Genomic DNA, 27,797 nt, shown 5'->3' on the forward strand with positions numbered 1-27,797 from the left:
CTCTGTGGCTGGCTTCCCACGGGTGCAGGGTGTAATCGATTGCACCCATATAGCAATACAAGCACCTCCACACGAGCCAGGACTGTTCATCAACAGGAAGGGCTATCACTCCATGAACACTGAGCTCATCTGTGACAACCACAAGAGATTCCTACATGTGTGCGCCAGATACCCTGGCAGCTGCCACGATTCCTTCATCCTCAGGGAGTCCAACGTTCCGCCCCTCTTCCACGCACTGAACACCCGCAAGGGCTGGCTCCTCGTGGACAAGGGATACCCCCTGCACACGTGGCTTATGACACCTCTGAGGAACCACACCACCAACCACCAAGCCACAGCGTCGATATAACGACAGCCACATCGCTACCAGGTCTACAATTGAGCATGCTATAGGACTGCTCAAGATGCGCTTCAGGTGCCTTAATCATTCTGGGGAGTGCTTCAATACGCGCCACATAGAGTGGGACGCATTATAGTCGTCTGTTTTGCCCTGCACAACATGGCACAACAGAGAGAGGTGCCGCTGGAGGAGACCCCATCTACATCTGCCACCCATATTGAGGAGGAGGAGGAGGCCGAGGAGGAGGAGGCCAAGGAGGAGGAGCAACTCATGGGCAGAACAGTGGCTCATCTGGCTGCTCGTGAGGCCAGGGAGTCACTGATATGTGAACGGTTCTCCTAACATCAGACAGTGTGAAGAGTCCAGTCCTCATCACCTGGACAGGGGAGCGGCCACACCAGCCCCCTCCCCCGGCCCCTGCACAAAACAGTGGTCCAACTACACCTATACCCACTGTGGGTGGCATCAAGTGTGCGTGTTCATGGTGAACCTCATGAAAGGGACTTATTGCACAAGCCAGTCAAGAATGGGCAAGACATGGCAGTAGTGGTGATAATAATAAGATTTATTGTGAATGTGAAAGAAAACAAATATAAATAAAAAACATGACAAATCGTCAAACACCCTTGTGCATCCCCTTTGTGCTCACAAAACCTTTGCCTTACGCTTCCTACTACTCCTATGTGGTGCTTCCCCTGTGGCTGGAGCAGAGGTAGTGGCAGCTTGCTCTTGTCCACGCCCTGACCGATGAGATGCTTTGCGCGGACGCCCTCTGGGTTTCAGTGCCCGTGAGGACCCCTCCAAAGACTGTTCCACCTGCACCTGTGCTGGGGCAGATTCGACCACTGGAGAGGAGGCAGCATTGCGGGTACTGGTTGAGAGGGGGGCAACGGGTGAAACGTGGAAGCACTTTGAGTGGCGTCCCCACTTCCATGTCCCCTTTCGCCATCATCCCTCCCCTGGGCCTTCTGGCATATCTTCTTCTATCAAGGCAAAACACAGAGAGACATGATAGAGTGATGGTTGCATAGTGACCCGCTGCATGCATTGGTGTGGGTGGGGGTGACCATGAGGGAGATGCATGGGAGGGTGCGTGTGAGACATAACCGTGAGATTGTATGAGGATTGGGTTGTGTGGTAGTGTTCGAATGGGAACTGGGGTGGTGAGTAAGTGCAGGCAAGGTGAGGATGATGGTTGAGTGGATGTGAGGAGGGATGCCAGAGCGTTGTGGTGGCATTGCAGAAGGAGTTGTGTGGTGGTGGAGATGATGTGGAAGACGGAGTGCGGGAGAATGCGTAAGTATACTCACTTTGGCTGACCTGGTTAGGTCAGTAAAGCGCTTCCTGCATTGGATCCAGGTTCAGGAGATGTTACTGCTGCTGCTGACCTCCTCTGCCATCTCGAGCCAGACCTTCTTGGTGGCAGAGGCAGGCCACTTCCTCCCATCCGCTGGGAAAAACGTTTCCCTCGTCCTCCTGACCCCATCGAGCAGCACCTAGAGTGAGGAGTCTGAGAACCTTGGAGCAGCCTTGCCTCTGGCCTACTCCATGCTGCCAATTTGGTTCTTTGCTGCAGGAGGAGCATTGGAGGACTGCCCCTTTAAATAGGGCTCTTCCTGCTGACAGCCTGTGATGCGGGTGCGCAGTGCGCCCGCTGCGCAGGTCTGCAACAGGAAACCCGGAAGCACACTTAAGTACCTTCAATTAGACTGCGATCGCGTGCAGAGCACATCGATTTCACTGGGCGCATTACCCACGTGCCCAGTCAACCCCCCCCCACCCCGCTGCTGGCAACCCGCCTCCCTCCTAATATCGGGCCTCAGGAGTCTGTATATACAGAGGGTAAATGATTTAACAATCAATTTTAAACCTAGTCCACAGTTACTGCTGTCATTATATATCATACCTTGTCTCAATAAGACAAACTCCAAGATGTGGTCCCAATTCATTTTGCTTCACATCAGCAGAATGCTGCTAGATTAAACCCACCATTTACTTGATTTAAAAAGTACATTCAGACAGCCATTCAATTGCTAACTAAAATTAGTTGCTTGTCCCATCATCTCTACTTGTTAAGTAGAAAACTCACCAGCAGTTGGATGCCTGTAAGCAGCACTCTTCTGTGTGTTTTTGAGCACGAAAACACCAAGCTGTGCCCACTCCACTCCACAGCTGTGCGAGTGGGCAGTGCAATTGCAGCACTCTACTTAAATACCGGCACTGACCAAGTACAGAGTAACAACAGCAAAAACAACCATTGCAATTGCAACTAGAGCCTGAAAGGGCAATATCTCGAACCTTGACTGGTTATGCTTCTTTCTTAAGGGGATGTTGATGTCTAGTAAAGTGGCTTAGGTATATGGAGGATTGTGAAATGAAGAGCATTCAGCCCATGATATAATTGATCCAGTGATCCTTCTACCACAATAAAATTTTAACACTAAATAAAAAATTGATACTAAAAAATTGGATGTACTGAAAAAAGTGAAGCAGTGGCTAACGCTTGAGGTGAGCTTTCCAACCAGCCTGTTTGTTGCTGGAATTGAGACTGCCCAAAAATTCCCGCTGGAGAGACAACTCTTCTTCAACCAACTAATTCAGTTCAGACTGAAAACAAACAGAAGCTGAATGCAGATCTTTCTGAATTGTCACAGCTGGTTAATCAGGACACCTTGATGGAAGTGAAATTGAACCATTTAAGCAACTGCTACTTTTATAAATACATTGGTTATCAATCAGTAATGAAAAAACTGCCACTAAAAGGGATGTCCCAATTAGCATGTATCATTTGTTTTGTTTGAGTGATGCTGTTTATTATGTAGGAAAGAGTGGGGAAAGTGCGCGGGTAGGGTGTGCGGTAATCGTGCTACCTGTTTCGGGAATCAATAGCAATGGGGACGCTGTAAGCAAATATCGTAATGGGTACCCCTCCTAATGGGAGGACCACGTCATATCAGAGGCCGCCCTCAGTCAATTGTGCCACATTAAAAGAGAATTCGAGTTCTGCAAACCAAGAAGGGGGAGCTCCCATTCAGCAAAGTACAGCAACAGCAGCAGCATTGGTTTTGGCTTGTTGTGGGGGTGGTGGTACACACCAGCAACCAAGGCGTAATTGTTACTCACTTGTGGAGAAAATTAGCATGCAGGCATCCTGAGTATTAAGAGCATGTGTAGTGTTCAGTCACCTTGACTAGTTAATGGCTGTTATCTCCTCGGAGCTGTGAAAGAGATGACCATGATATTGTTTGTTCAACAAATCTTCCTGGTGTTTTCTGTGTCTTTGTGGCAAAATACCCTGGGTGAGTACAAGTTTTTTTTTATTTTATGGACTTTTAGACTTGTTGAAGGAGGAGTTTAAAATTAAAAGGAAATAGATATTTTTCTAGCACTTTTATTCACTCAAGTTAATATAAAACTTTCAGTACAGAGAAATATGGTTTAAACGTCATCAGGTATAGTACATTCCCCTTATGAGTATAATCCACTGCACAATCCACTAATATATATTTTGTTATTTGCATTTCATTTCCACAATAGCTTGGAAATTACTGTTCGCAATGCCGTCGCAGGAACACATGATGCATTTTTATTAGATTCCTTTCTTCGCTATTTTAGTAGTGTTAATTCACTAAAAGGCTAACAATTTTCTTAAAATAGCAGAGAGAGGAATTTTATAATGGTGCATTGTGTTTGTACAATAACATCGCTCAGAATAATTTCCAGAACAAAGTTTCTTTCGTTATTTATATTGGGCACATTTACATTCCTTTGATGTAAGCCTAAAGGTTTGGTGGCTCTCAATTATCTGTCGCTTACTATTAACCAGCAGAAAGGACTCCTCCAATATGACAGATAATGGGTTTCCATTGAAATAGTCAATATGAAGCTGTCAAATAGGGTTGTTTAGTTGGACATTAATAGAATAGTAACGGTGAGAATATGAATCTACTAATGAAGGTACACTCTGTTCACAAGTCACAAAAGTGACGCACTTACAGATTATGTGACAGATAAAGAAAGAAAGAATTTGAGCAGGATTTTAAAAGCAAAAAACAGGTGGGTTGGGGGTAGGGGGGCATTCAAAATCGCAACCATTTCAGACTCGCTCCAAGCCTGCCCATTTCCGGTTTTTACCAGGGCGGGATGAGGGGTGGGCGACCAACTCGCTCCCAGGAGATGGGTCGGGTCTTAAAACCTTTCAAGGAGGCTGCGGGGCTCCATTTTTCCACAGTTTCCGATTTCAACCCCGGGGGGCCGGGATTCCCGGGCCTTCTTGTTCAAGCCACGTGAAAGGAGGCGAGAAGGCCCGAGACTAACAGGTACGTGCCTTTCTGGCACAGGTTGTGGGCCCAGAGGAGCAGCAGCGCTTCCCCCGGCCCAACAAGCCTATCTTCAAGCCCCCCCCCCCCCCCGGCAACGATCACGGACCCCCGACCCCGATCCCTGATTTCCCACCCCCCAACAATCGCGGAACCCTGCAATGACCCCTGAACCCTTCCCCAATGATCGCAGACCCCCGCAATAACCCCCAATCCCAACACCCCTCACCGTGACTGACACCCGATCCCTCCCCCCGTGCCAACCCATTCCTCATGCCAACCCAGACCCTGGTGCCCCCATGCCCCGGCCCCCATGCTCTCCTGTGCTCACCCGTATCCCCCCCATGCCCACCTGTGCACCCCCCCCCCCATCCATACAAACATAGATTTACCTGAATACATTCTCTTCCTGGCTGGTCTCCTATCCGACTAAGACCAGCCTGTCAATCAGGCCAGACAGTCGGACAGCAAACCGACAAAAAAAAATAAAAGACGCCCTTATGTCAAAATCGTAAGGACTCCGGGAAACCCGTACTTCTGGGTTTCCCAGAGTCCTTCCAGGCTCAGGGTGAAAATCATGCCCCTGGCATTTATATAGCGCCTTTTATGGCCTCAGGATGTCCCAAAGCGATTTACAGCCAATTAAGTACTTTTCAATTGCAGTCACCTTGTAATGTACGAAATAGGTAACACTGATACAGTCAACAGTACAGACTGAATGAGGATGAGCAGGAATCCGGGCTTTTAACACTTTCGGATGAGATGTTAAACCAAGGCCCTGTCTGCCCTCTTAGCTGGACATACAAGATCCCTTGGCACTATTTCAAAGAAGAGAAAGTGAGTTCTCCCCAGTGTCCTGGGCCTATATTTAAACAGATTAATCTGATCATTATCACATTTCTGTTTGTGGAACTTTGCTGAGTGCAAATTGGCTGCCGCGATTCCTACGATGACTACACTTCAAATGTATTTAATTGGCCGTAAAGCGCTTTGGGACGTCCTGTGGTCATGAAAGGTGCTATATAAATGCAAGTCTTTTTATTACATCAGGCATTCAATTCGGTTTAAATATATCTTTGTGTTTGGCAAATTAGAAAAGCATTTATACTGCCGACACTTCTGAAACAGCAAGTTGGCAAAAAACATAGCTGCCACTTCCCCTTGCAGCTTCTTTCCATGGTGTGGTTGGGTCACACCCCTGGGTAACAGTTTTTTTCCTTGACTTACTTTGGCTATTGTGCAAGAACTGATAAGCACAACATATGGCTTGAAATTTGAAAGAAATAAAACCAAAACTCATGTAGGAGCACTTTATGTTCATGTGCAAGAAAGCAGAATGCTACTGAAGTCATATTTTTAGTTAAAAGCTACTGAAATTCAAGTTTCTGGTTTCTTCGATTGGTCCTCATGCAGTGATCAAATGAGCCAAGGAAAAATCCTTGTGTGGGCTTGTGAACCAGTGACAGAAAAGGAGGAATCGGGGTGGAAGGGTGACAACTGTGGTCCCAAAATTCCTCTTTTAGTGAAAAATGGGAGAATGGCACCAACAAAATTGCTGCTTTGAAATATATTGTTTCTGAGAGTGTGAGCTCACTGGAAAATCATTCATTATATCAAGAAGCTGGCAATATCTGCATTTTCTTTAAAAGAGGAATTTCAACTCCTATGTTTTGTGGCTTGCTGCATTTTGGAGGGAATTCATCACATTTACCAGCTTGTATGCTTTAAACTCTGAGATCAGGGCGCATAAGGCAACTTAGGATGAATTCATACTTTAGCTACCAATGGAAGTGTTAAATGTTTTAATAACTTACTGCATCCACACTCTTAATACTTTTGAATCAGTGTTGGTTAAGTTCAAAAAGCACCCGATAACACTTTTTAAACTAAATTTGGCACCACATCCATTATAGAATCATAGAAAGTTACAGCGCAGAAGGAAGGCCATTTGGCCCATCGTGTCCGTGCCAGCCGAAAAAGAGCTATCCAGCTTATTCCCACTTTCCAGCACTTAGTCCGTAGCCCTGTAGGTTACAGCACTTCAAGTGCACATCCAAGTACTTTTTAAATGAGTTGAGAGTTTCTGCCTCTACCACCCTTTCAGGCAGTGAGTTCCAGACCCCCACCACCCTCTGGGTGAAAAAATGTTCTCCTCAGCTCCCCTCTAATCCTTCTACCAATTACTTTAAATCTGCCCCCTGGTCACTCTGCCAAGGGAAATAGGTCCTCCCTATCCACTCTATCTAGGCCCCTCATAATTTTCTACACCTCAATTAAATCTCCCCTCAGCCTCCTTTGTTCCAAAGAAAACAACCCCAGCCTATCCAATCTTTTATCATAGCTAAAATTCTTCAGCCCTGGCAACATCCTCGTAAATCTCCTCGGTACCCTCTCTAGTGCAATCACATCTTTCCTGTAATGTGGTGACCAGAACTTTATGCAGTACTCAAGTGTGGCCTAACCAATGTTTTATACAGTTCTAGCATAACCTCCTTGCTCTTATATTCTATGCCTCTGCTAATAAAGGAAAGTATCCCGTATGCCTTCTTGACCATCTTATCTACCTGTTCTGCTACCTTCAGGGATCTGTGGACATGCACTCCAAGGTCCCTCTGTTCCTCTACACCTCTCAGTATCACCCCATTTATTGTGCATTCTCTTGCCTTGTTTGCCCTTCCCAAATGTATTGACTCACATTTCTCTGGATTGAATTCCATTTGCCACTTTTCTGCCTACCTGACCAGTCCGTTGATATCTTCCTGCAGTCTACAGCTTTCCTCATCACTATCAACCACACGGTCAATTTTTGTATTTTTTTATTTGTTCATGGGATGTAGGCGTCGCTGGCAAGGCCAGCATCCCTAATTGCCCTTGAGAAGGTGCTGGTGAGCTGCATTCTTGAACCGCTGCAGTCCATGTGGTGAAGGTTCTCCCACAGTGCTGTTAGGTAGTGAGTTTTGTATCATCTGCAAACTGCTTGATCATGCCCCCTACATTCAAGTCCAAATCATTAATATTTGCCACAAAAAGCAAGGAACCTAATACTGAGCCTTGTGGAGCCCCACTGGAAACAGCCTTCCAGTCACAAAAACACCCGTCGACCGTTACCCTTTGCTTCCTGCCACTGAGCCAATTTTGGATCCAACTTGTCACTTTCCCTTGGATCCATTGCCTCTATAACATCTGTGGCTGTACTTCAGAAGTAATCCATTGGTTGTGAAGTGCTTTCACATCCTGAGGATATGATAAACTGCCATATAATTCTTTCTTTCTATGCAATATCAAATCCAAATGATATTAGACTACCTCCTCGGGGGAGAGCCCAGTCAGAACTTTATTCCAGAGTTACACTGCCGCTTTAGACTAAACTGTTTTACAGCAACAATATAGTTGCAGCATAAAAGCACCTTTATTTCTTTTGAAATTATATCTGATTCACCAAACTAGCATGCATGTCCTATCCTTTTGCAACATTAAATGTAAAATAAATATGTGTAGATGCAGGAGACATATATCGGTTTGACAGAATGGCTCTGGGAAACTGAGAAACAAATCTGTGTCCCTTTATTTCACTGTAATTGCTTATTCCTATCTTTTCTAAACACCTAATTTGGCCGTAATCTTTTCCTGAAAATTGTTCTTCACTTCTCTAACTGAGGTACATGTTGAGGTGGCTTGCTCAATACTAATGAATGGCAAAAAGGCAGTAAAAAAACATTGAACTACTCTTGTAAAAATATTTCTAGTTTGCAAGTAAATGTTATGAATGTTATTTCAAGAAGGTGTTTTTAAACCTCTCACTTCAGGACAGTGATTCCCTTCACAGGAAGAGGTTTTCATTCCACAAATACAGGTGGACTCTGAGAATATTGTGAATCGCACATTTGTGTGATTCTACTCAAATATACAGTGATCACTAACCCACAATTTACAGGAAATTGTGTTTCTACAACTTTTCTGTGGTACGTTGTGCAGATTCAACCTCTGCTCAGGTCTCAGCCTTTTGGTGGTTCACTGATCTGCAGGTGGAATCTGAGCCTGTTCCCTGACATCTAAAATATTCCCAGCAGTGGTGATTTTCCATGAAGGGAGTCCACAGGAATGGGATGTTGTAGCGTGTTGATTAATTTTAATGAATTTGTTCTTTTTAAAAAACAGGACAAATAAAATTTAGGAAACAGATTTCAATTTCGACCTCACGTCAACCAGAACTAGCAACAGAAAATATCGCACAACAGAAAATAATAATAAACAAAGATTAGGGTCCATAAATGTAAGACACGGAGAGTGACATTTTCCCCTAGAGCACAACAGCACAAATTTATTTTCACCAAGCTGATATACTTCTCCCTCAGGCTAGCCTGTCACTAGACCTGGACCTGGTTCACAACGAAATCTACACATTCTCGATTTTAAAATCCTTATCCTTGTTTTCAAATACCTCCATATCCTCACCCCTCCCTATCTCTGTAACCTCCTCCAACCCTCCAACCCTCCAAGGTCTCTGTGTTCCTCCAATTCTGGCCTCATGCACATCCTCGATTTTAATCTCTCTATTGTTGGCAGCCGTGCCTTCAGCTGCCTAGGCCCTATGCTCTGGATTTCCCTCCCTAAACCTCTCCGCCTCTACCTCTCTCTCCTCCTTTAAGACACTCCTTAAAACCTACCTCTTTGACCAAAATTTTGGTCACCTGTCCTAATATCTCCCTACATGGCTCAGTGACAAATTTTATTTGATAATGCATCTGTGAAGCGCCTTGGGACGTTTTACTATGTTAAAGGTGCTATATAAATGCAAATTGTTGTTGTTATCTAGAATAAGTATACAATATATTTAAAGCATAATATGTAAAATATAAATATGTGAAACTGTGAACCCCAATGTTAGTCCTGTCTGATTCCGATTATTTTCCTCATTTGCTGGAGTATTTTGTAAATAAGTAGAAGTGACTCTCAACCCCTAACACATAGGCATGGGTGAGTAAAATGCTCAGAAGTTTCAAAATTGATTTAGCAAATACATTTTGATGCCGACATTGCAAAACCTGATCACACCTAGCTATCACTGAAGTCTATACAGCTAGCTGTGTCTTTACTGCTTCATTCAGCAATCACACCTGCAAGTGAAAAAATGGCTTCTGTCTATTGCCTTTTGACCAAAATGTGGCACAGTTACAGAGGCAGCAGACTGGCCCGAGTGAGGACTTGTTCCACGTCCAGGGCAACGAGAGTGAGGGTGTGAGCCTAAGTCAGTAACAGTGCAGTTGGAATTTAGCAAACTAAAATTGACAGTATTAAAAGGCAAATCAGAACTCTGCTGCATTAATTTAAAGGGTCCATCCAACCACCCTCCCACCCCACAGTATGAGCCTTGGTTCCCAAGTTTAGGCAATTTCAACGCAGTGATCTACAGTGAAAACGTTCAACAATTTGGCAATAAATTGACAGCTTCAAAAGCCATCAGGAGGGCTAGTGTGCTATTGTTTGGCAGATTGGGAAGTATGTATCCCATTGGGACAATCAACACATGCCTCACCTTTTGGAAGGAGGACTTTGCAAATATTTTTGGAAAAGGGGGGCTCTTGCATGTGGTTCAATCTAAAATAATATTAATTTACAGTGTCAAAATGGCATTAAACAAAACAATTTATTTTGTGCTGTGCCCACCAATCATGGAAAGCTTGAGGAGAGCTGATTTGGGAAATGGAAATGCTTCATGGGTTACTTTACTGAGGTTGAGGTTAAAGTGCGACATTGGGGCTGTGTTAGAAGAACTACTCTCCACATCTAACAATACCATATCTGACCTAGGAGGGCTCAACCCTGACACTAAGTAGAAAAAGTATTCCATTCCCAGCAATGACAATCTTCAAAACTTATCACAAAAAAGACCAACAAAATTATAATTTTCTAAAATTATCTTATTCAATGAGTAGTGTACAAAAACAAACCTTAAATGTAACTATATAGCATCATACAATGTCATAAAACTTCCAAGATCTATATATATTTGGATGAGATGTTAAACTGAGGCCCCGCCTGCCCTCTTAGGTGGACGTTAAAGATCCAATGGCACTATTCGAAAAAGAGTAGGGGAGTTCTCCCCAGTGTCCTGGTCGACATTTATTCCTCAACCACCATCACTAAAAAAAATGATTATCTGGTCATTATCATATTACTGTTTGTGGGACCTTGTTGTGCTCAAAGTGGCTGCCGCGTTTCCTACATTACAACAGTGGTTACAGTTCAAAAGTACTTCATTGGCTGTATAGCGCTTTGGGACGTCCTGAGGCCGAGAAAGGGGCTATATAAATACAAGTCTTTCATTCTTTTCTTAACCTACAACACACAATTTGCAGCACACTCAGTGTCCTTCCCAGAGAACAGTATGCTCCACATAAATGTTGAAAAAAAACTAGTTAATATAAAGAATAGCAAATAGTTCGTTTAAGTTTAAGGCAGTCATTTATTCCTTCATTTCCACTGATACTCATTAACCACAAGAAAGAATCCTGAGTACATAATAGGTGTATGTTGTATTCTTCTCTGTCACATTCTATAAGACTGATAGAATTAATGACACTGGTAAAGCATAATGTGCTTTCACAGTGATTTCTTTCCCCTGTCTCTGCTTCCATCATACTCTTTTTTCAATATTCCACGCACCCTCCAAAATGGTAATGTCACATAAAAAAATTAACTGGTGAAATGGTAACCATTAAGTAAATCATAGATCCAAGTGAATAGTAATCCTGAAGGCTACAGTGATAAAGATGTGACTTTATTTTGAGCTGCTGCATCAGTCCAACGTACATTAATTACTGTACAAAGAAAAGCTAGAAACGGTGGTCAATGACAGTTCAATAAAATCTTGGTGACCAAACAGCATTGCAAGCCTTGCTCTTAGTACCTTTAATATTATTTTTGTTTTAAACAAAAATATAAGATAGTCACTAATAAATCCAGTAAGGAATTCAGGAGAAACCTCTTTACTCAGAGAGTGGTTAGAATGTGGAACTTGCTACCATAAGGAGCAGTTGAGGCAAATCGCATAGATGTATTTAAGGGGAAGCTAGACAAGCACGTGAGGGAGAAAGGAATAGAAGGATTATGCTGATAGGGTTAGATGAAAAGGAGTGGGAGAAGGCTCGTGTGGAGCATAAACACTGGCACAGACCAGATGGGCCGAATGGCATGTTTCTGTGCTGTAAATTCTATATAATTCTATGAAATTGCAGTAGTTGTGGCAAAGGCTGCTTTTATTGTAGTTTGGAGCACAGCCAATATTGAGTGTAACATTTAATTAGTAGCATGATTAAACAGTAAGGGACAGTTACCTGCACTATACCAAGGAATTGTGATACTAATCTACCTATCATTTCTATTCTATCATACCTTCTGCTATTTAAGTAAATTTCCCCCTTCCCCTTTGCTTGCTTCATTTTGTTGGTTCCATTGCTTCTGAAAAGATTGGTTGATAATGAAGAAATATTTGTACTCTTTAAGATTATAAATTTCATTTACGTGTAGAGCAAAAGCTGATTGGTGAGCTGAATTGGAACATTACACGGCATAGGATGAAAAAATCTATTTTACTCATCAACCCTCTTCCTTCCATGTTCTATGCCTTATCATTTACCTTTACCCAATTTATTTAATCTCCTGAGGGGTGCAAAGGTAATTATACTGAACCCTTTGTTACAGATGACATTACAGTGGACATTAGACTATAGGTACTCTCATAATCTTCAATGACATGCCTAACCAGATATTTGTCTATCTCTTTTCAAATAACACCTTAATACTTTACAGTTTGTATATACATATATTATAGATGTATATTGCATGACTTCCTGGAAAATTCTAAATACACTGAAATTCGTAGTAGGTGTGTGAATTTCATAATACTGAACATCTCTATTGCATCAATGCAATTATATAAATTATATCAGCAACTTTTTGAAAATAGAGACAAGCAATTGCTGTCTCTTTATTTTTGTCTGCTTATTATTTGTAATGCAATGGCAGCTATCCAACATTACACAGTAGACATACCTCATCACAGTAAATGTAATGTTGGCCTCTCCAGTAAGAACTAACATCAATCTTTCCACTTTGTGGAAATCTCAACAATTTCTTTACTGTGTGATAATATTTGCAGCTTGACAATATTTTCATGCAACAAATGTCAAAATAGCACAATGTAGCTTACATAAATCACCAACAAACTGCCAAAGTTTGATCGTTACTCAACAGAAAGGTACTGGAATGTATGTTGCTGAACATTACAGCATTCTTTCAAAGAAAACTTATTCAAATCATTTTCAAATATCTCAGGGCTTGTTGAAAGCTGGTCAGAATATTTTTGTAATACATATATTTAAAGATGTATTATACATCCAGTGACAATTTTACAATACAGATCTATTTTGAAAACGAACGGAAAGTTGGGATAATCGAATTGTGGCCTGTGCCAAACTACATAGTTGTAAAGCAAGGGTACATGTTCCTGTAAGGGACATATATTGTATACAAAGGACTGATTTGATTTACAGAAAGTGGGCAATGTAGTAGAGATCAATGGAAAATATGGCAAAATGGAAATTATGAATATGGATCCCTATCATATGTCATGGATTATTCAGTTGAGTCAGATTTCGGAGAATTGTCTCCTGGAATCATCTAAGTTACATTTGAGTCATTTTGACTACTCGTTTAGCCACCACCCCCCCCCCACCCCCCGCCAAGCTAGAGTGGCAGGGAATGAATTGAATTGGACTGTACGATGTATCAGACCTTACTAACTGACCACATTTATGAATCATGAAAACTCTGTGAGCTGCCCCATCCCAACATGTGAATGACTCTGATACTTCTATTTGCAGGTGAATCCCTAACTCTGTCACAGTATCCCCTGACCATTGAGAAGAAATATGGAGAATCAGCTACCATCCACTGTAAACTTTCCAATGGAAATGTTACTGAAGACTTGAGACTAGTATGGTACAGATACATATATTCTGGTGCAATAAAGATTGGAGAAATAAATCTGAAGACAAGTAACACAACAGCTGCTCACCACGTCCATTTACAATGGGACTTTGGCAACCACGCAGCATCAATGTCAATTATGCATCTGGTGAAAAACAACTCTGGAGCATACGGGTGTGAACTGCTCTCTGTCTCTGACACTTTCAAGATAAGCAAAGCCAACGCAACAAACGTCACTGTTATTGGTATGTCTCCAACTTATTCCAGCATCTAAGCAATGTCATAATAAATTCTCATGTATTAAATTGTTGAATTTTAACATGCATACAGTTTTACCTATTTTCAGTATTATGACAAAGGAACAATTTAAAAATTACTAGAATTATTTATTTTAAGGGTTAAATTCTTCAGTGTGGAGATTAACATGTCTGTGCTCCACAGGTTTCATTGCAGCCCTTATGACAAAATCTACAGGCAAATCCCAATAGATTGGTTACCTTCTTATTTCAACACTCATAGATAATTTATTGTATTGCATACAATAATGACCTTACAACTCTGTATTAATTGCACACATTTGTTTGCTATTTAAATCACAATTGTCTAAAATTATAAATTTGTTATGGTATAGATTTAGAGTACTTAAAATAATCATCAGTAATGGATATTGCAATGTTTAATATGAGAAAGACAATACATTTCAGGTATCCTCCATGTACTAAATGATATTTTTAATGTGTCCAGAATGCACTTGCTTTAAATTTTCACTGCGCAGTAAAAACCGTTTACGTGAGTCTGTTGTAAATCAATGTGAAGAGAGCCAGCTGAAATTGATCTTTCAGAAGTTCAAAAGTGCAAATTGAGGACTTGGGCATAATGCAATGATTTGTGAAGAAATTAATACATTATTAGAATTTATATTAAGCCCAAGCATAAGGATGTGATTCTATCCAGTGTTGCACGGTGACAAAAGGTTAGTGTTTCCAGTAACAGCAACTCACTTCATGTGGTGGCAGTCACCAGTGAGAGTGAGCTGTTCAAAAACAAGGTAATTCTGGAGTTCTTCCTCCTTATTATCATTGCACAGGTACTTTCAAGGGCTCTTAACTGAATGGGTTCATAAGTTTTCTTTTCTGATTTCTGGAACATTATAAAAATTGTTGGTGTAGAGCCATCCTATATTGTGGAGCTGGACAAACAGCCCGATGTACACATGTCGAGCGGGCACACACATACATGTATTAACAAGGCTTTAGATAAACTACAAGCAGGATATGTGAAGGTTGCTGCCTGGTGCATGGTTAAGGAAAGCAGTTTTGATGTGTCTGTTTTTCCCTCTCTAACTCTGTGTTGAACTTTGCTTCTCATTATTTCTTTTCTTTTTGTTTTGTAGTTTGTTACATTGCATCATTTCAGTTTTCATTTTCATCCTTTTATTGTATGTCTCAGAGATAGGTCAGTATTCTTTGAGATTGTCTGACCCTATCAAAAGCATTATATATTGCAGTTGATATGCTGTAGTCTGTTCTGGGTTCAGATCAAGAGGATCGTCTCAGCTTAATATTGGCAGGTGCCTCTTTGTTATTAGCTAAGGAATCTGATGTGAGTTTTTCTCCCATTTATGCCTGTTGGAGTATTTCTAATAATTCTTGAGTAAAATGTAATTGGAATGAGATCATGGAATGGCAATCCTAACTTGCATTGCGTGGAAGGGTTACTTTAACGTATTGAAATACTTGTACATGTTAGCATGATAGGTTTTACAATAGAAATTTAGTATTTGCACTGAAAAATTGAAAAAGTTCATGTTCCAAGTTTTACTCATTCATGAGAATGAATTACTCATTTTTTTAATGTATTTATAAAATTCCCCAGCTTCAATCCTACTTTTTTTTTATCCATGATACGTGCTTTATTTACTCGGGTTTGCCATTTTACATGTGTTAACTGCCGTGCAATAGGAACTACTGCAGATCATTTATTTTCTGGACAGAGGAACGCTAATGTTATTTCTATTGGCATAAAGAGGGCTTTTTTTTTGCTTTCCAGCTTTGGTGCTAAGTAGATCTAACTCTAGTACAAGCAGAAAGATGTGTCAGTTAAAGGAGACTGCTGAGATATTTCTTTCTGATGGAGAACATAAAATCTTCAGTACCTTACGTTGAATTTTTAAATAATAAATAAAAAGCACACAGGGACCTAAATTTCTTCTGGAGTGCTCCCACTGCAACTCAAACAGGAGTGGTGTCCATATTGGAGGTTCAGGCCTGGGTTATGCCTGTACCCCACAAAAGGAAGTAAACCTAAAATGCCATTGAGGGCATAGTTGCGTATTTTTAGTAAGGTGGAGTCCAATTCCCCCCTTCAGGGCCTAGCCAGAAATTCTATATCTTGTAGCCTCCTTGGGCAGGTGGATGTCGACTGGCCCCATGTAAATAAGGGGCCAGTCGACATCCAGGATTGCACCTGTTGGTGACTTCTACCAGTGACCCTGCATACGTGTGTAGGGTCACTGGTAGAAGTCACCAACAGGTGCAATCCTGGCATAACTGAGAATTTTTGAGGGCATGATGCACAGGAAATAGTTGGTAGGGTCTGGGAGTCTTCACCATACCAGCAAGAAGTGCAGAACAGAAGCTAAACTGATCCACACAGGACGGGAGAGAAGATAATCACTAAGGAGCTCTCCAGGACCTCCTAGCTGTATGCTCATGGGCAGTTTTACAAAGACCTAAGGGACTGTTTCCTCGGTTTGATATTTGTAGTGAAATCATAAATGCAAAGCACACGTTTACACTCTTATTACAAACACCAAACAGAGGAAATTTTACCAGGCAACCAGCAATTTATATATTAAGTTTCTGAATACTAAATTATACGTATTAATTGCCCTCCTGACTTTCTGGCACACTGTGGAGCCAGTACTCCCATACACAGTAGAAACAAAGCCTCCCCAAATTCAATTAGTGTGAATCTCCCACGTTTAAGTATCATTTGAATAATAGTTTCAAAATGCTTGATCGACTGGAAAATAATGATTTCATGCACTGATGCAAGTCAGGCGAATGGTTGTGTTGACAAAAGGGGCATGGGTGGGGAAACAATCTGGCCGACTAGATCTGTAACCTAGCAGTCAAAAATAACCCAAATATGTCACACTAGATATTACATAGTGATTATTAGTAATTAGGTGATTTTATGAATATGAAAACCTGGGCTGTGAGTCACAAGTATATCAGTATACTATGTCTTTCATAGGCTAGCAAACAACCCCCTGAACCAGGCAAACCCAATAAATATTCCATTCATAGTTTATATATGTGGGTTTACGTCCAAATATGGTCCATGAACTAATGTTGCTGTAAACCTTTTGAGGAAAGAGCAGTTTCCGTGGTTTTTCAAACCACACACTATTATATAGAAAAGCTTCTAAAGGTCTTTCCCAGTGTATTTCGTGAGTATTTTAACTAGACATAATGTTCAATTAAAAATTATTATGTTTATACATTATATAAATGTGTGTACTTAGTATTTATCAGTGTAAAAGCTATTAGTTATTTTAAAAAATCCCCAGATGATCAAAGAATTAGACAACAAAAGCTTAGAAAGATTTTTGCCTCAAGCTGATAATGGAACCCACTTTTTTTTAATCTATTACAGACACTACAATGTTCTTAGAAGGGAAGTAGTTTCCACAGTAGGGAAATTCAATATTGAAGCCTTCAGATCTCACATTTTGACTTAATATTTTGTTAAAATTTCCCTCTTTGATGAGTATCTCTAAACTGTAACAGGAAGTAGTACAACATGGCAGGATCACAGCAACAAGAGCACAAAGAGTACATGCCTGTAGATTGCAACCTTCACCTAAATACAAAGTGCCGTGCATTTCCTTCAAAGCCTGCAGTCATTACTTTACAGGAGGATTGTTACAGTCCTCAATTGTTTTCAGAATAAGGTCAGTGGGGGTGAAACTGGTCTTCGGCTATAGTACAAAATGGGCAATAGCGGATCAGCAGTCCGTTTTACACCCCGCCCAATTTTCTTTTCCATTGAAGTTTTGCGCTATCACTGAAGATCAATTTTACTCCCAAAAACTTTGAACTAAGCCACAGCACATGCTGAAAATAAAATTGCATTTTTCTTTACCAATGTTATTTTAAATTGCTATATGCTTTGCTTTTTAACCAGCACAGTATATACCAGTTTACCAAATTACAACCACCACACCCCCCCCACCCCGCCACCCACCTCACCCAACATTGTAACGCTCCACATTCCTGAGATTTTGTTGATTGGTTGTTGGTTTTGGAGCAAAACAGCCCTTGTCCTTTTGGTTGAAGGAAGAATTTCAGCCTATAGTCTCGGCACTGTGCCAATAGAGAGGTGTGATCCGGGCCTACATGTAAAGCGCAGATCTCGGTAGTTCCCTAACTGGAACCAAGTGAGGCCTGCTATTTCTATATGTTGAATCAACCTGGGCTGTTCTCTCAAAAAGCAGCACTGACATAGCCTTTAAGCAGCTTGCCAAACCTGTATTCTTGGCTTGGTACTGTTACATTGCAAAGTGGGAACCTGGAAGAAGGAGAAAAGAAATAGGTAAAAAAATCTAAATACAACAAATCAATTTTTTAAAAAACGCAAGCAAAACAATAAACTGCTAAATGCTGTGGATACCTAGTGTGGAGTGCTGTAGGTCTACCCTCAGACATGGTGTGAAGATGTATCTGACCTTATATGTACCGTGCATGACTCTCCTGAATATATAATATGTACATCTGAGTGCTGTGTGACCGAAGCAGATATACGGACTTTGCAAGTGACAATGAAATCCTTTAAAACATTATTTGCAATACGATTGATTTGTATGAAGTTTAGCTATAGATAAGTTTAAAAAGAAATAATTACTATTTACTAAATACTATAACATGAGTACAAGACTATTGTAGGCCTTTTAAAATAACATTTTTCTACCCTCATCTTTTTGTTGCACCGTTGTAACAGTTATGTAATAACTGGAAACAGTCATTGTTAAATCATTCCCTCCATTGAATTATTCGATTTGGTGCTGATATTATACTATAGTGCATAAAATCTTACCATATTTTCTGACGTAACAGACTGTTTAGGTAGCTATCAAGCTTCATGGCTTTTACAGTAATCCACTTTATTCTTAACGCCATCAGCAGGGTCTGTGTCACCGATACTAATTTGCACAGGTACATTAAATCCTTAAAAGATCAGTGAAAGTAGGCAGATCCTGATACATTTAATTCCCTCTGAGTGCTATTTTTAGTGCTCCTGTTAACATGTTTGCATAAATTCCTGTATGGGCTGTTTTGTTGCCGGCTGTAACCCATTTAAAATGAACAGGTTAAATAGCGTAGATAGGAATTTATATGAATATGTTAACAGGATGCACTAAAAATAGCAACAAGTGGGAATTAAACCTTGAGATATTGACCACATCCTCATGTAACTGCTGAAGAAAGCAAAGAATGCAGATGCTAGTTTGAAATCAGGATATTCTTTAAACATTTATCTGTCAAGGTGCAGTCAAGAAAAGTCATCATAGGCTGTTTGAAATCTGTAATTTCTTTACATTTATATCACTGTTTCTTTTAGTTATTTTATTCCCCTTCCCTCTCTCCCCCTACTAGATGTCCTCAATGTCTTGCACCATTCCTCAGCTAAGAGGATGGACATTCCAGCCCTCAGAAAATGTTGCTCCAAAACTGGCCACTAGATAATGCACGTGAATGGCTTGGAGTATGTCCACCACCGATTCTTTTCTTCCTGGTATAAAATTACAATTATCAATCAAACGTAGGTCACTGCTGGAGGCTGTGGTAAAATATGCGGTCTTAACATTGATTGTATATTCAATTTAGGCATTACAAATATTGCAGTTTAATCATGTTTGATTTCAATTACAGGCAAATAAATGCTTGTTGAAGTATTGGCACAGGCCAGTTATGTAAAATGTTACTGCAACAGAACATGAGAATTGAGATTTCCTATGGTGCACTAAATGAAATATTGTTCACTTTTTGAAGAAGAGCAGTTGACTGCCCCAGAAAAAAGAAACTGCACATATAACGTGACAGAAGAATTCCAGGATAAGGGAGCTAGAATTGAGATAATAATTGCAGCAGTAATAGCTTCCTTCATCATCATCTGTCTGCTAATTTACATCTTGTTCAGATGCCGACCAAAAAAACAAGGTAAGTTCCACGAGGTATTTTTTTCTGTTTAACCAATTCTACATTTTAAGTAGATAATCCACATATTGCTCTAAAAGTAACTGGTCAGACATTATACAACCACAAGGTTCTAAACTTCTATTTACCAAGTATACAGGCCTTATTTATCTTATATCATCTGCCCAAATCATTTTCAGAGACTATACAGCACTGAAGGTGAAGTAGAATTTGACATTGTGCCAAATCACAGATTACTTTTTCCCACTATTCTCACAGAAATTGAAACCTTGGTTATTTATAGTTTTCCAGGGTTCCTGTAGTCCTGACACAAATGGACACATTACTGTGTTTGTACAAAGATAAGGGAGCAAAGTTATGATCGCATGATTGCATCACCAGTTGCATCTGTTGGCAAAGGTCTTTTAGCATTGTTTTATTTTTAAAAAATTAAGAACAAGACAGTCATGTTGTGGCTGTAGTTTTTAGAGCAGCCTCCAAAAAATCACCAATCTGTGCTGCTGCCCTTTAAATACTGCAGTATCCAAATGATCTCCTGGTCAGGTTTCACCTTCATCACCTAACCTTTAGTTATGTTATAATTCATACCAAGTCATAGATATTACTGGGTTTGATTGTAAAGATTTCCTTTGAATGCTGTGCGTTATTGGGGCAAAGAACACAAATTAAACACATTTGGTGGTAACTCCAATAGCTGCAAGTGGGAAATGTAATAATCTAGCCCAACGTATTTTTCCACTGCAGGTGGGTGTACCATGCCAGTTTTAGTTTGATCTAGACAAGATATAAAACTGATGTGCCAGTGTTTTATACCATGGGCAATATGTTGTGAATTTGCATCGACAACTTCCCAATTTGATATTTTCTGATCCTGGGTCATACCTTTAGGGAAAAAAAACACAAAACATTGAAGTCAGATTCTTCCCTGTAGAGACAATGAAAATTGGGAGCCAAGTCTGCTTAAGCTGGTCTTCCAGAAGACGGTTACAGAGTGGGATTGGCAGAGGCCTTGGACCAAGTCATCCTTCCCATCCAGGAGAATGGCATTTGGAATGGTAGAAAGGGAAAGAGAAAATTTGTTTTTTAAAATCAACAATAATATTATTAAGATTACTAAAACTAGGCTTTAGAATAAGACTCAGGAGAATGTGAAGCTACAATCTCCTAAGGATCAAACTATTTACACCCACACAAACAAATGACAAATAATGGTTTCAATCCGAGAAAATGAACAGCCTATTTTTTTCTATATTCGTTCTCGGGATGTGGGCACCGCTGGCAAAGCCAGCATTTATTGCCCATCCCTAGTTGCCCTGAGTAGGTGGCGATACAAATGGGTGCCTTTCTAGGCCACTTCAGAGGGCAGTTAAGAGCCAACCACATTGGTTTGGGACTGGAGTCACACGTAGGCCAGGCCAGGTAAGGACGGCAAATTTCCTCCCCTAAAGGACATTAATGAACCAGTTGGGTTTTTACAACACTCCAATAGCTTAACGGTCACTTTCTTTTACTGATACAAACATTTTATTTCCAGGTGTTTCTTTTAACTGAATTCAAATTCTCAAACTGCCGTAATAGGATTTGAACTTCTCTGGATTATTAATCCAGATGTCTGGATTACTAGTCCACTTACTGATATAAATGAAACTATGGGCTAATAAAAACAAAAGTAATGACATGCTCCACAGTTTAAATTTACAAGAAGCATGGAATATTAATTGATTACTACAATTAATTACGGTTGGCCAATATTTCAGAGGCTGAGCTACAGTCATGCAAATTTTAATTCTTAATCCCATATGTTTTTACTTTTTCTGTGTTTTTATTGTGTCTTTAATTGGTGACTTCCCTACCTCTTAGATTGATGTTTCTTACATATGAAAGTGCACTTAAAATCAGGAGCAGCACTAAACTTCGAAGGTACACTTTAGATTCTATTAGAAGTCACTAGACCATGAAATAAACAGAATATCTGGTCAGTGAAGGTGAAACACAGTATTTGTCTTCCGTGAAAAGCACTAATAACATGTGGGTAAACATATGAGGTGAATCCTCTAACTTGCCACTCCCCAACAATTACCTCAGCATAAACACTCACACATGGACTAAATCCTAGAGGCCAAAGATTATTTCAGATTAGAATGGGATGTTCCACTCTGCCTTGCTGGACTACTTTGACCCTTTCTTGGAGCTTCTGCAAATCCATAAGCACAGTAAGATTTATTGGCTTTATATCTGCATGCACATTAGCACTTTTTTTTTAAATTATGCCTTTACTAAAATTACTTCTGTAATAGTCTCTTGCCCTGATGTGCCACTGTGGCAAGTCATCAGTTTTCAGTTGATTGAGACGCAGAGATTAATGCCTTCCATCTGTTTGCACCACTGCTGATCTTCCCAGTGCATTCATATACAGTGTAAAATAATATATATAAAAATCTGTGAACTTACATAGCCCTTCATTTTGGAATAATTCTGCCATCTGCCATCAACCATCTGGCATAAATTTGTGTTCTCTACTAATGATCTATTAGAATTATGATATTCTGAAAACTACCTTGAAAATTCAGATGGAATAATATTTATCACGTTGTTCATCATTTCTGAAATGAGATTTTAGCTTGCATTAGGTCTACACAGAACACGGCAGTGTAATTTAGCTGCTCATAACGCTCAATATTTACTTGTGCTTTGGTTCCACTTCATTCTGTTAGTACCCTGATTTAAAGGTGTTACAGTGCTCCATAATATTCATTCCATCAGGCCAAGAAAGCTGACCTCAGCACTGCCCCATCATCTCTTTGTTCGGTTTTTCTGAAAGCTATAGTAGAAACTGCAAATAACATTTTCAAAAGCGATTGGATCCATTTCCAGCTGATCAGCAATGTTATAACCAAACCAACCTGTGGCAAATGTGGTAATAGGGTATTTGTGCTTCAGGTGACTATTTACTGAACTTGTAGAAATTGCTTGAGAAGGAAGTCTCAGCTTTACATGTGCTAGGGGGCATCCATTTTTCACATTTCTAAGAGGTGATTTCTAGAAACTAGATTTTTGTCTGCTGTAGACAACTTTATCACACGGTACAAAGGTTTGAGTTTGAGCAGGTAGTGTTTTTTTCATCCAATCCACTTGCAGACTTATTGTACCCAGCTTGTGAATCAGTATTTTACATATCTCTTTCTTATAGATCCTGATGCCAGACCTTCTGCAGCAGATGCCAGTTGTCAGGTAATTGCACTCTAGGTTATTGACGCATAATATCATGATTTAAATGATTAACTGATTTCATTTCTATTAGCTCTGATCCTACTGTTGCCTTTTACTCAAATGCCACTGTATAGGCATTCAGCCTGGGTATTCTTCTGTACCAGCAAGTCACATGATCCTTACCAACCACAAAAAGTAAATGTGAGGAGCTGTTCTACTCGGGGATCCTCCCGTGTGCCACTGGGGATCTGGGGCGGAGCGTGTTGCACGGAGCAGTCGTGACCAACAGGCGTTTACACCATTTCACGGACTTCCAGGCCGCCTGCAATTTCTGCGGCCTGGATGAGTCCGTGCTTCATTTACTCACAGGGTGTGGGAGACTGCAGCCCCTGTTCCACTATTTAAGGGGGCTGCTCCTCAAGTTCTGGCTGCACTTCAGTCCCACGCTCCTGATCTTTGGCCGCCCGGTGAGTGGGGGGGGCGGGCAGGTCGGTGGACGTCCTCGTGGGCCTGCTCCTGGGCCTGTCCAAGGTGGCTATCCACAGGTCCAGGTTAGACGCAGCCCGTGGCATTCTCCGCGTCCGGGTGGCCCTAGAGAGGGAGCACACGGTGACTGCCGGTACACTTGAGGCTTTCCACGACCGGTGGGCACCGCAGGGGCTGGAGTGCATCCTGAATCCTCAAAATAAAATTATTATTTGACACTGTTATTTGGTTTGATTTGTATTAAATAAAACACACCCTAACCACCACCCCCCCATCCCTTCTTATAAAAGGGGGGGCCTAAAACACAATAAAAAGTGAGGAGCAGAGATGAATCTGCCATTTTGCCTTATCCTGAAGTATATTAAAGATGTGCAGATTATAAGAAATAGAAATATGTAATAATACGGGCCTCTGTTCAAGTTTGATCATAGCCAAAGAGGAGAAGAGGCCCATTGTTACTTATTGAAGACATGGGTGGGCAAGGAACATGGGTGGGCATGGGGGTCGCGAGTCATGGGGGTGGGATCGGGGGTCAATCACGGGGGGCCGGATCGGGGGTCATCGCGGGGGTCCGCGATTGTTAAGAGGGAGGGTCGGGGGGTCGGAGGATCAGGATCGGGGTCGGGTCAGCGATTCCGGGATCGGGGTCAGGTTCGGGGTCCGTGATCGGTGGGGGGGGTCCACGATCGGAGGGTGTCCGCGATCGGTGGGGGGGGTCCACGATCGGAGGGTGTCCGCGATCGGTGGCGGGGGTGGGGGGGGGGGGGGGTCGGTGCAGGTAGGCTTGTTGGGCTTGGGGAAACACTCCTGCTCTTCCAGGCCCACAAGCTGTGCCTTTCTAGGCTCTTACCCATTAGTCTCTGGCCTTCTTGCCTCCTTTCATGAGGTGTAAATCAGAAGGCCGGGAATCCCGGCCCCTGGGGTTGAAATTGGGAATTAGTGAAAAATGGAGGCCTGAAGCCTCCTGTAAAGTTTTAAGGCCCGACCCAACTCCTGGGAGCGGGTTGGCCGCCCGCCCCTCATCCCGTCCCTGTGAAAACCGGAAATGGGCGGGTTGGAGGCGGATTAGAGGTGGGTCTGAAATGGTAGCAATTTTCAATGCCCCCCCCTGCCCCCAACCCACCTGTTTTTACTTTTAAAATCGAGCCCATTGTCTGGTTATTATCACATTGTTGAATGTGGGACCTTGCTGTATGTAAATTGACTGCCATGTTTCCTACATTTCTTTCTATTGCCTCATAAAAACAATGGTACCATGCCTAAATACCCTTGAAGCAACTGATTAGATTGGAATTTTTTTGAAAAACTGAAGGTGGCTCCATAAATCCCATTTTAAGCAATTTCTTTCCAGCATTACAGATAAGCAATAGAATCAAAGAACTATTTACCTCTAGGTAATTGTTTGGATACTCTAAAAAATACTGACAGGATAAAGCATTGCCAGCTGATCGATTGTACACACTGATTTACGGTCTCTGTACAGATTGATGTGGTCAACTGTGGTCAACTGTGGTCAGCTGTGACACATTGCATTCAACACTCAGTATCTGAACTAGAAATAGTGGTAATTTCTACTAGTCATACAGATTTATGAATGCATTTGAAGGAATGCAACAAAAGGAAACCAAAAAGGTCAATATGCAAAAAAAGAAATATGGTCACCAATTCCCTGGACAGACGACTTTAAGAAGAGCAGGCAGTGCCTTTCCTGCCTATGCACCTACTGTTGACTTCTCCGTGCCTCCTTTTAACAGCTCAGCCCAATGATGGCATGCTCCCAGCCCCAACCATCTGATTTTAGGACAGATCAGGTTATTCTTCTTCACACAAAATGTGATTAATGTGTGGAATAAACTTCCAGATAAAGTAATACATGCAGTAACCCTAGAATAATTTAAGAAACAATTGGATGCTACAATTGGGGATGTTAAGATCTCTCTGGATGGAGGAATTATGATGGGCTGAATGGACTTCCTCATCTGTAATTAACCTGGTGTTGTCAGATTCCTTACATTTGTCAACCCCAGTCCATCACCGGCATCTCCACATCATGTAATTATCTTGTGATGGTAAGCAATTCAAGCACTTTAACAAAGTGTGAGAGGAAGACACAGTAAGTGGCAAACATGTTTAGTACTTTATATTCTTGGAAAGTGTGGCCAGGTCTTCTTACCTTGCCTGATCTGGTAAGTTAGTTATGTAGTTCCCAGTACTGAGTTGTCATACATATGGTGTTGGCAATAGCACTGACAGCCCTAGACATCTCCTTCCACTGTCCTTGAGCAACTCTCCTTTGGAAGCCTGCATCGCTTTGTTCCAATAGAGGCGCTCTCCTCTGCCTGACTTCATCCAGCAGCACCTCCAAGGCTGCATTGGTGAACCTGGAAGCTCTCTGCCTTCCTGCAGACCTGACAGACATTATTGTTACAAACCCTTTCTGCTCTTTTTCCAAATGGCTTTCTCTTTAAGTTGCTGTAAACCTTTTAATCCTGCAGCAGTATGCTGGTTCCTGTCCCCCTCCAATGGACAAGTTTCCAAACAGTAGTGTTCCTGACGTCTTGAGCTCACCCCGAATATTTCAATTACACAGACCCCGGTATCAGCCCACATTTCATTGGGCAGGCTCGCATTGTGCACTGCCCATATTCTACTCGGGATTTCATCTAAGCAGAAAATCTAGGCAGTAAGTGCCCAGGAGGTCCAATATGTGTTCATGCTGGAGTTATACTCCGTTTGGTGCCAGGTCCAAATGGTGTGACGGGATCTCTCACAGCTTAGCATTAGAGCATTCTGGAGTCAGACTGCAGATATGTTGCCAATTTGGATTGATGCATATCTGAAATCATTTTGCAATAACATGGAAGTGGCAGTATAACCGCAGCCTAAAAATGTTAATCGCAAGCTGGCCATTTGAGAAAGATGTGCAGATACAAAAACAACAAACTGTTTCAGCTTAACAGTATTTGCAAGGTATCAAAATGGAACTGCAGCATTCTACTTCTGAAAATGCAATATAACACACGAATCAAAGATAAATTTTATTCACATATATTTTCTATCAATTCATTTTAGAAAGCTGATGATCCCATTTCCACAGTGTTCTCCATTGACTATGCTGTACTGAAGGTCCCCGGGCAAAATAATCGGCAGAATCTAGCATCTTCAATCGCCTCTGATGACTCATACTATGCTACAATTGTATTTGCACCTCAACCACAAGCTACAGGTGTGCAGAAAATCACCATTGATAACTGAGGGAATTATTTGTTTGGTTTACTGGCATCTGACTACTTATCTTTGGCCATGAACTCTCAGACGTTATGCTGAATTATCACATGACCTTCTCTTACCATCTCTTCCACGAAAACACAAGTCACAATTTGACCACCATGAATGAAATTTTGAATCAACTTCCAACAGTGAAGAAGTAAAATCCTAGCAAAATCGATCTTACTTTGGTGGGAAAAATGGACCAATTCTAATTGACTAAGTATGGTACAAATCAAAATTGGTGTGCAAGGGTTTGAAAATGTCAGTGGTCCAAGTTTTGGGATCTTTATTTTTGGGGTTCAGATTTATTCAGATTACCTCAGTAGCAATCTCTAGTGGCACAGATCAGGTACACAACAGTGCGGCATTGACTGGACCTGAACATTCTGGGGTCGATTTTAACTCGGGGCAAGAATTGGGGGTGCAATCTGCCCAGCGCCCCAGAACGAGAGACCTGAGAGATTTCAATTCACGGGCCTCATTTACCTGTGCAAAGGCAGGTGCCCGCCCAAAGTCGATGGGAACAATATGGGCAGGAGTGGGAGATCGTGGGGGGCAGGCCGCTGCCGGGGATCCACGGAAAGAGTCCCGACAAGTTAAGTCGAGTGGTGCGGGGGAGTCGGGAACGATCGCAGTTGTGGAAGGGTGGAAGCCCTGGGCAGGGGACGCCCAAGCTTTTGACACATACAATTGAGGTCAGTAGGGAAAAAAAATTAAAACTCTCAGCTGGGCTTCCTCTGGCCATGATGCTGCCTGCCACCAGCTTTTGCTGGCGGGTCTGAGATTATGCAGCCCTTAGCCAGCCCACAGTTAAAATGGCATGCGTGTCCGAATGTTGTAATCGGACCACAACTTTGCCATTGAAAATAGGTTGTCATTTCTCTGGGGTGGGCGGCCCTCCCCTACCTAAGTTAAGTTAGGATGGTGGGGGAAGGAATGCAGCGTGACCCCACCGTCATC

At 41.6% G+C, this 27,797-nt stretch overlaps 1 protein-coding gene across 1 annotated transcript; it reads left to right on the top strand.

Annotated features, from left to right (window-relative positions):
- The first annotated feature begins 3,374 nt into the window (after positions 1–3,374).
- On the top strand, positions 3,375–27,797 carry LOC137331378 (uncharacterized). Its single transcript, XM_067995141.1, has 5 exons — positions 3,375–3,639; positions 13,545–13,895; positions 19,707–19,874; positions 23,062–23,102; positions 26,640–27,797. Exons 1-5 carry the CDS (start codon positions 3,570–3,572, stop codon positions 26,820–26,822), a joined length of 813 nt encoding a protein of 270 aa, XP_067851242.1. The 5' UTR covers positions 3,375–3,569; the 3' UTR covers positions 26,823–27,797.

Source organism: Heptranchias perlo, chromosome 13, assembly GCF_035084215.1.
Source record: "Heptranchias perlo isolate sHepPer1 chromosome 13, sHepPer1.hap1, whole genome shotgun sequence".
Taxonomy (NCBI): domain Eukaryota; kingdom Metazoa; phylum Chordata; class Chondrichthyes; order Hexanchiformes; family Hexanchidae; genus Heptranchias; species Heptranchias perlo.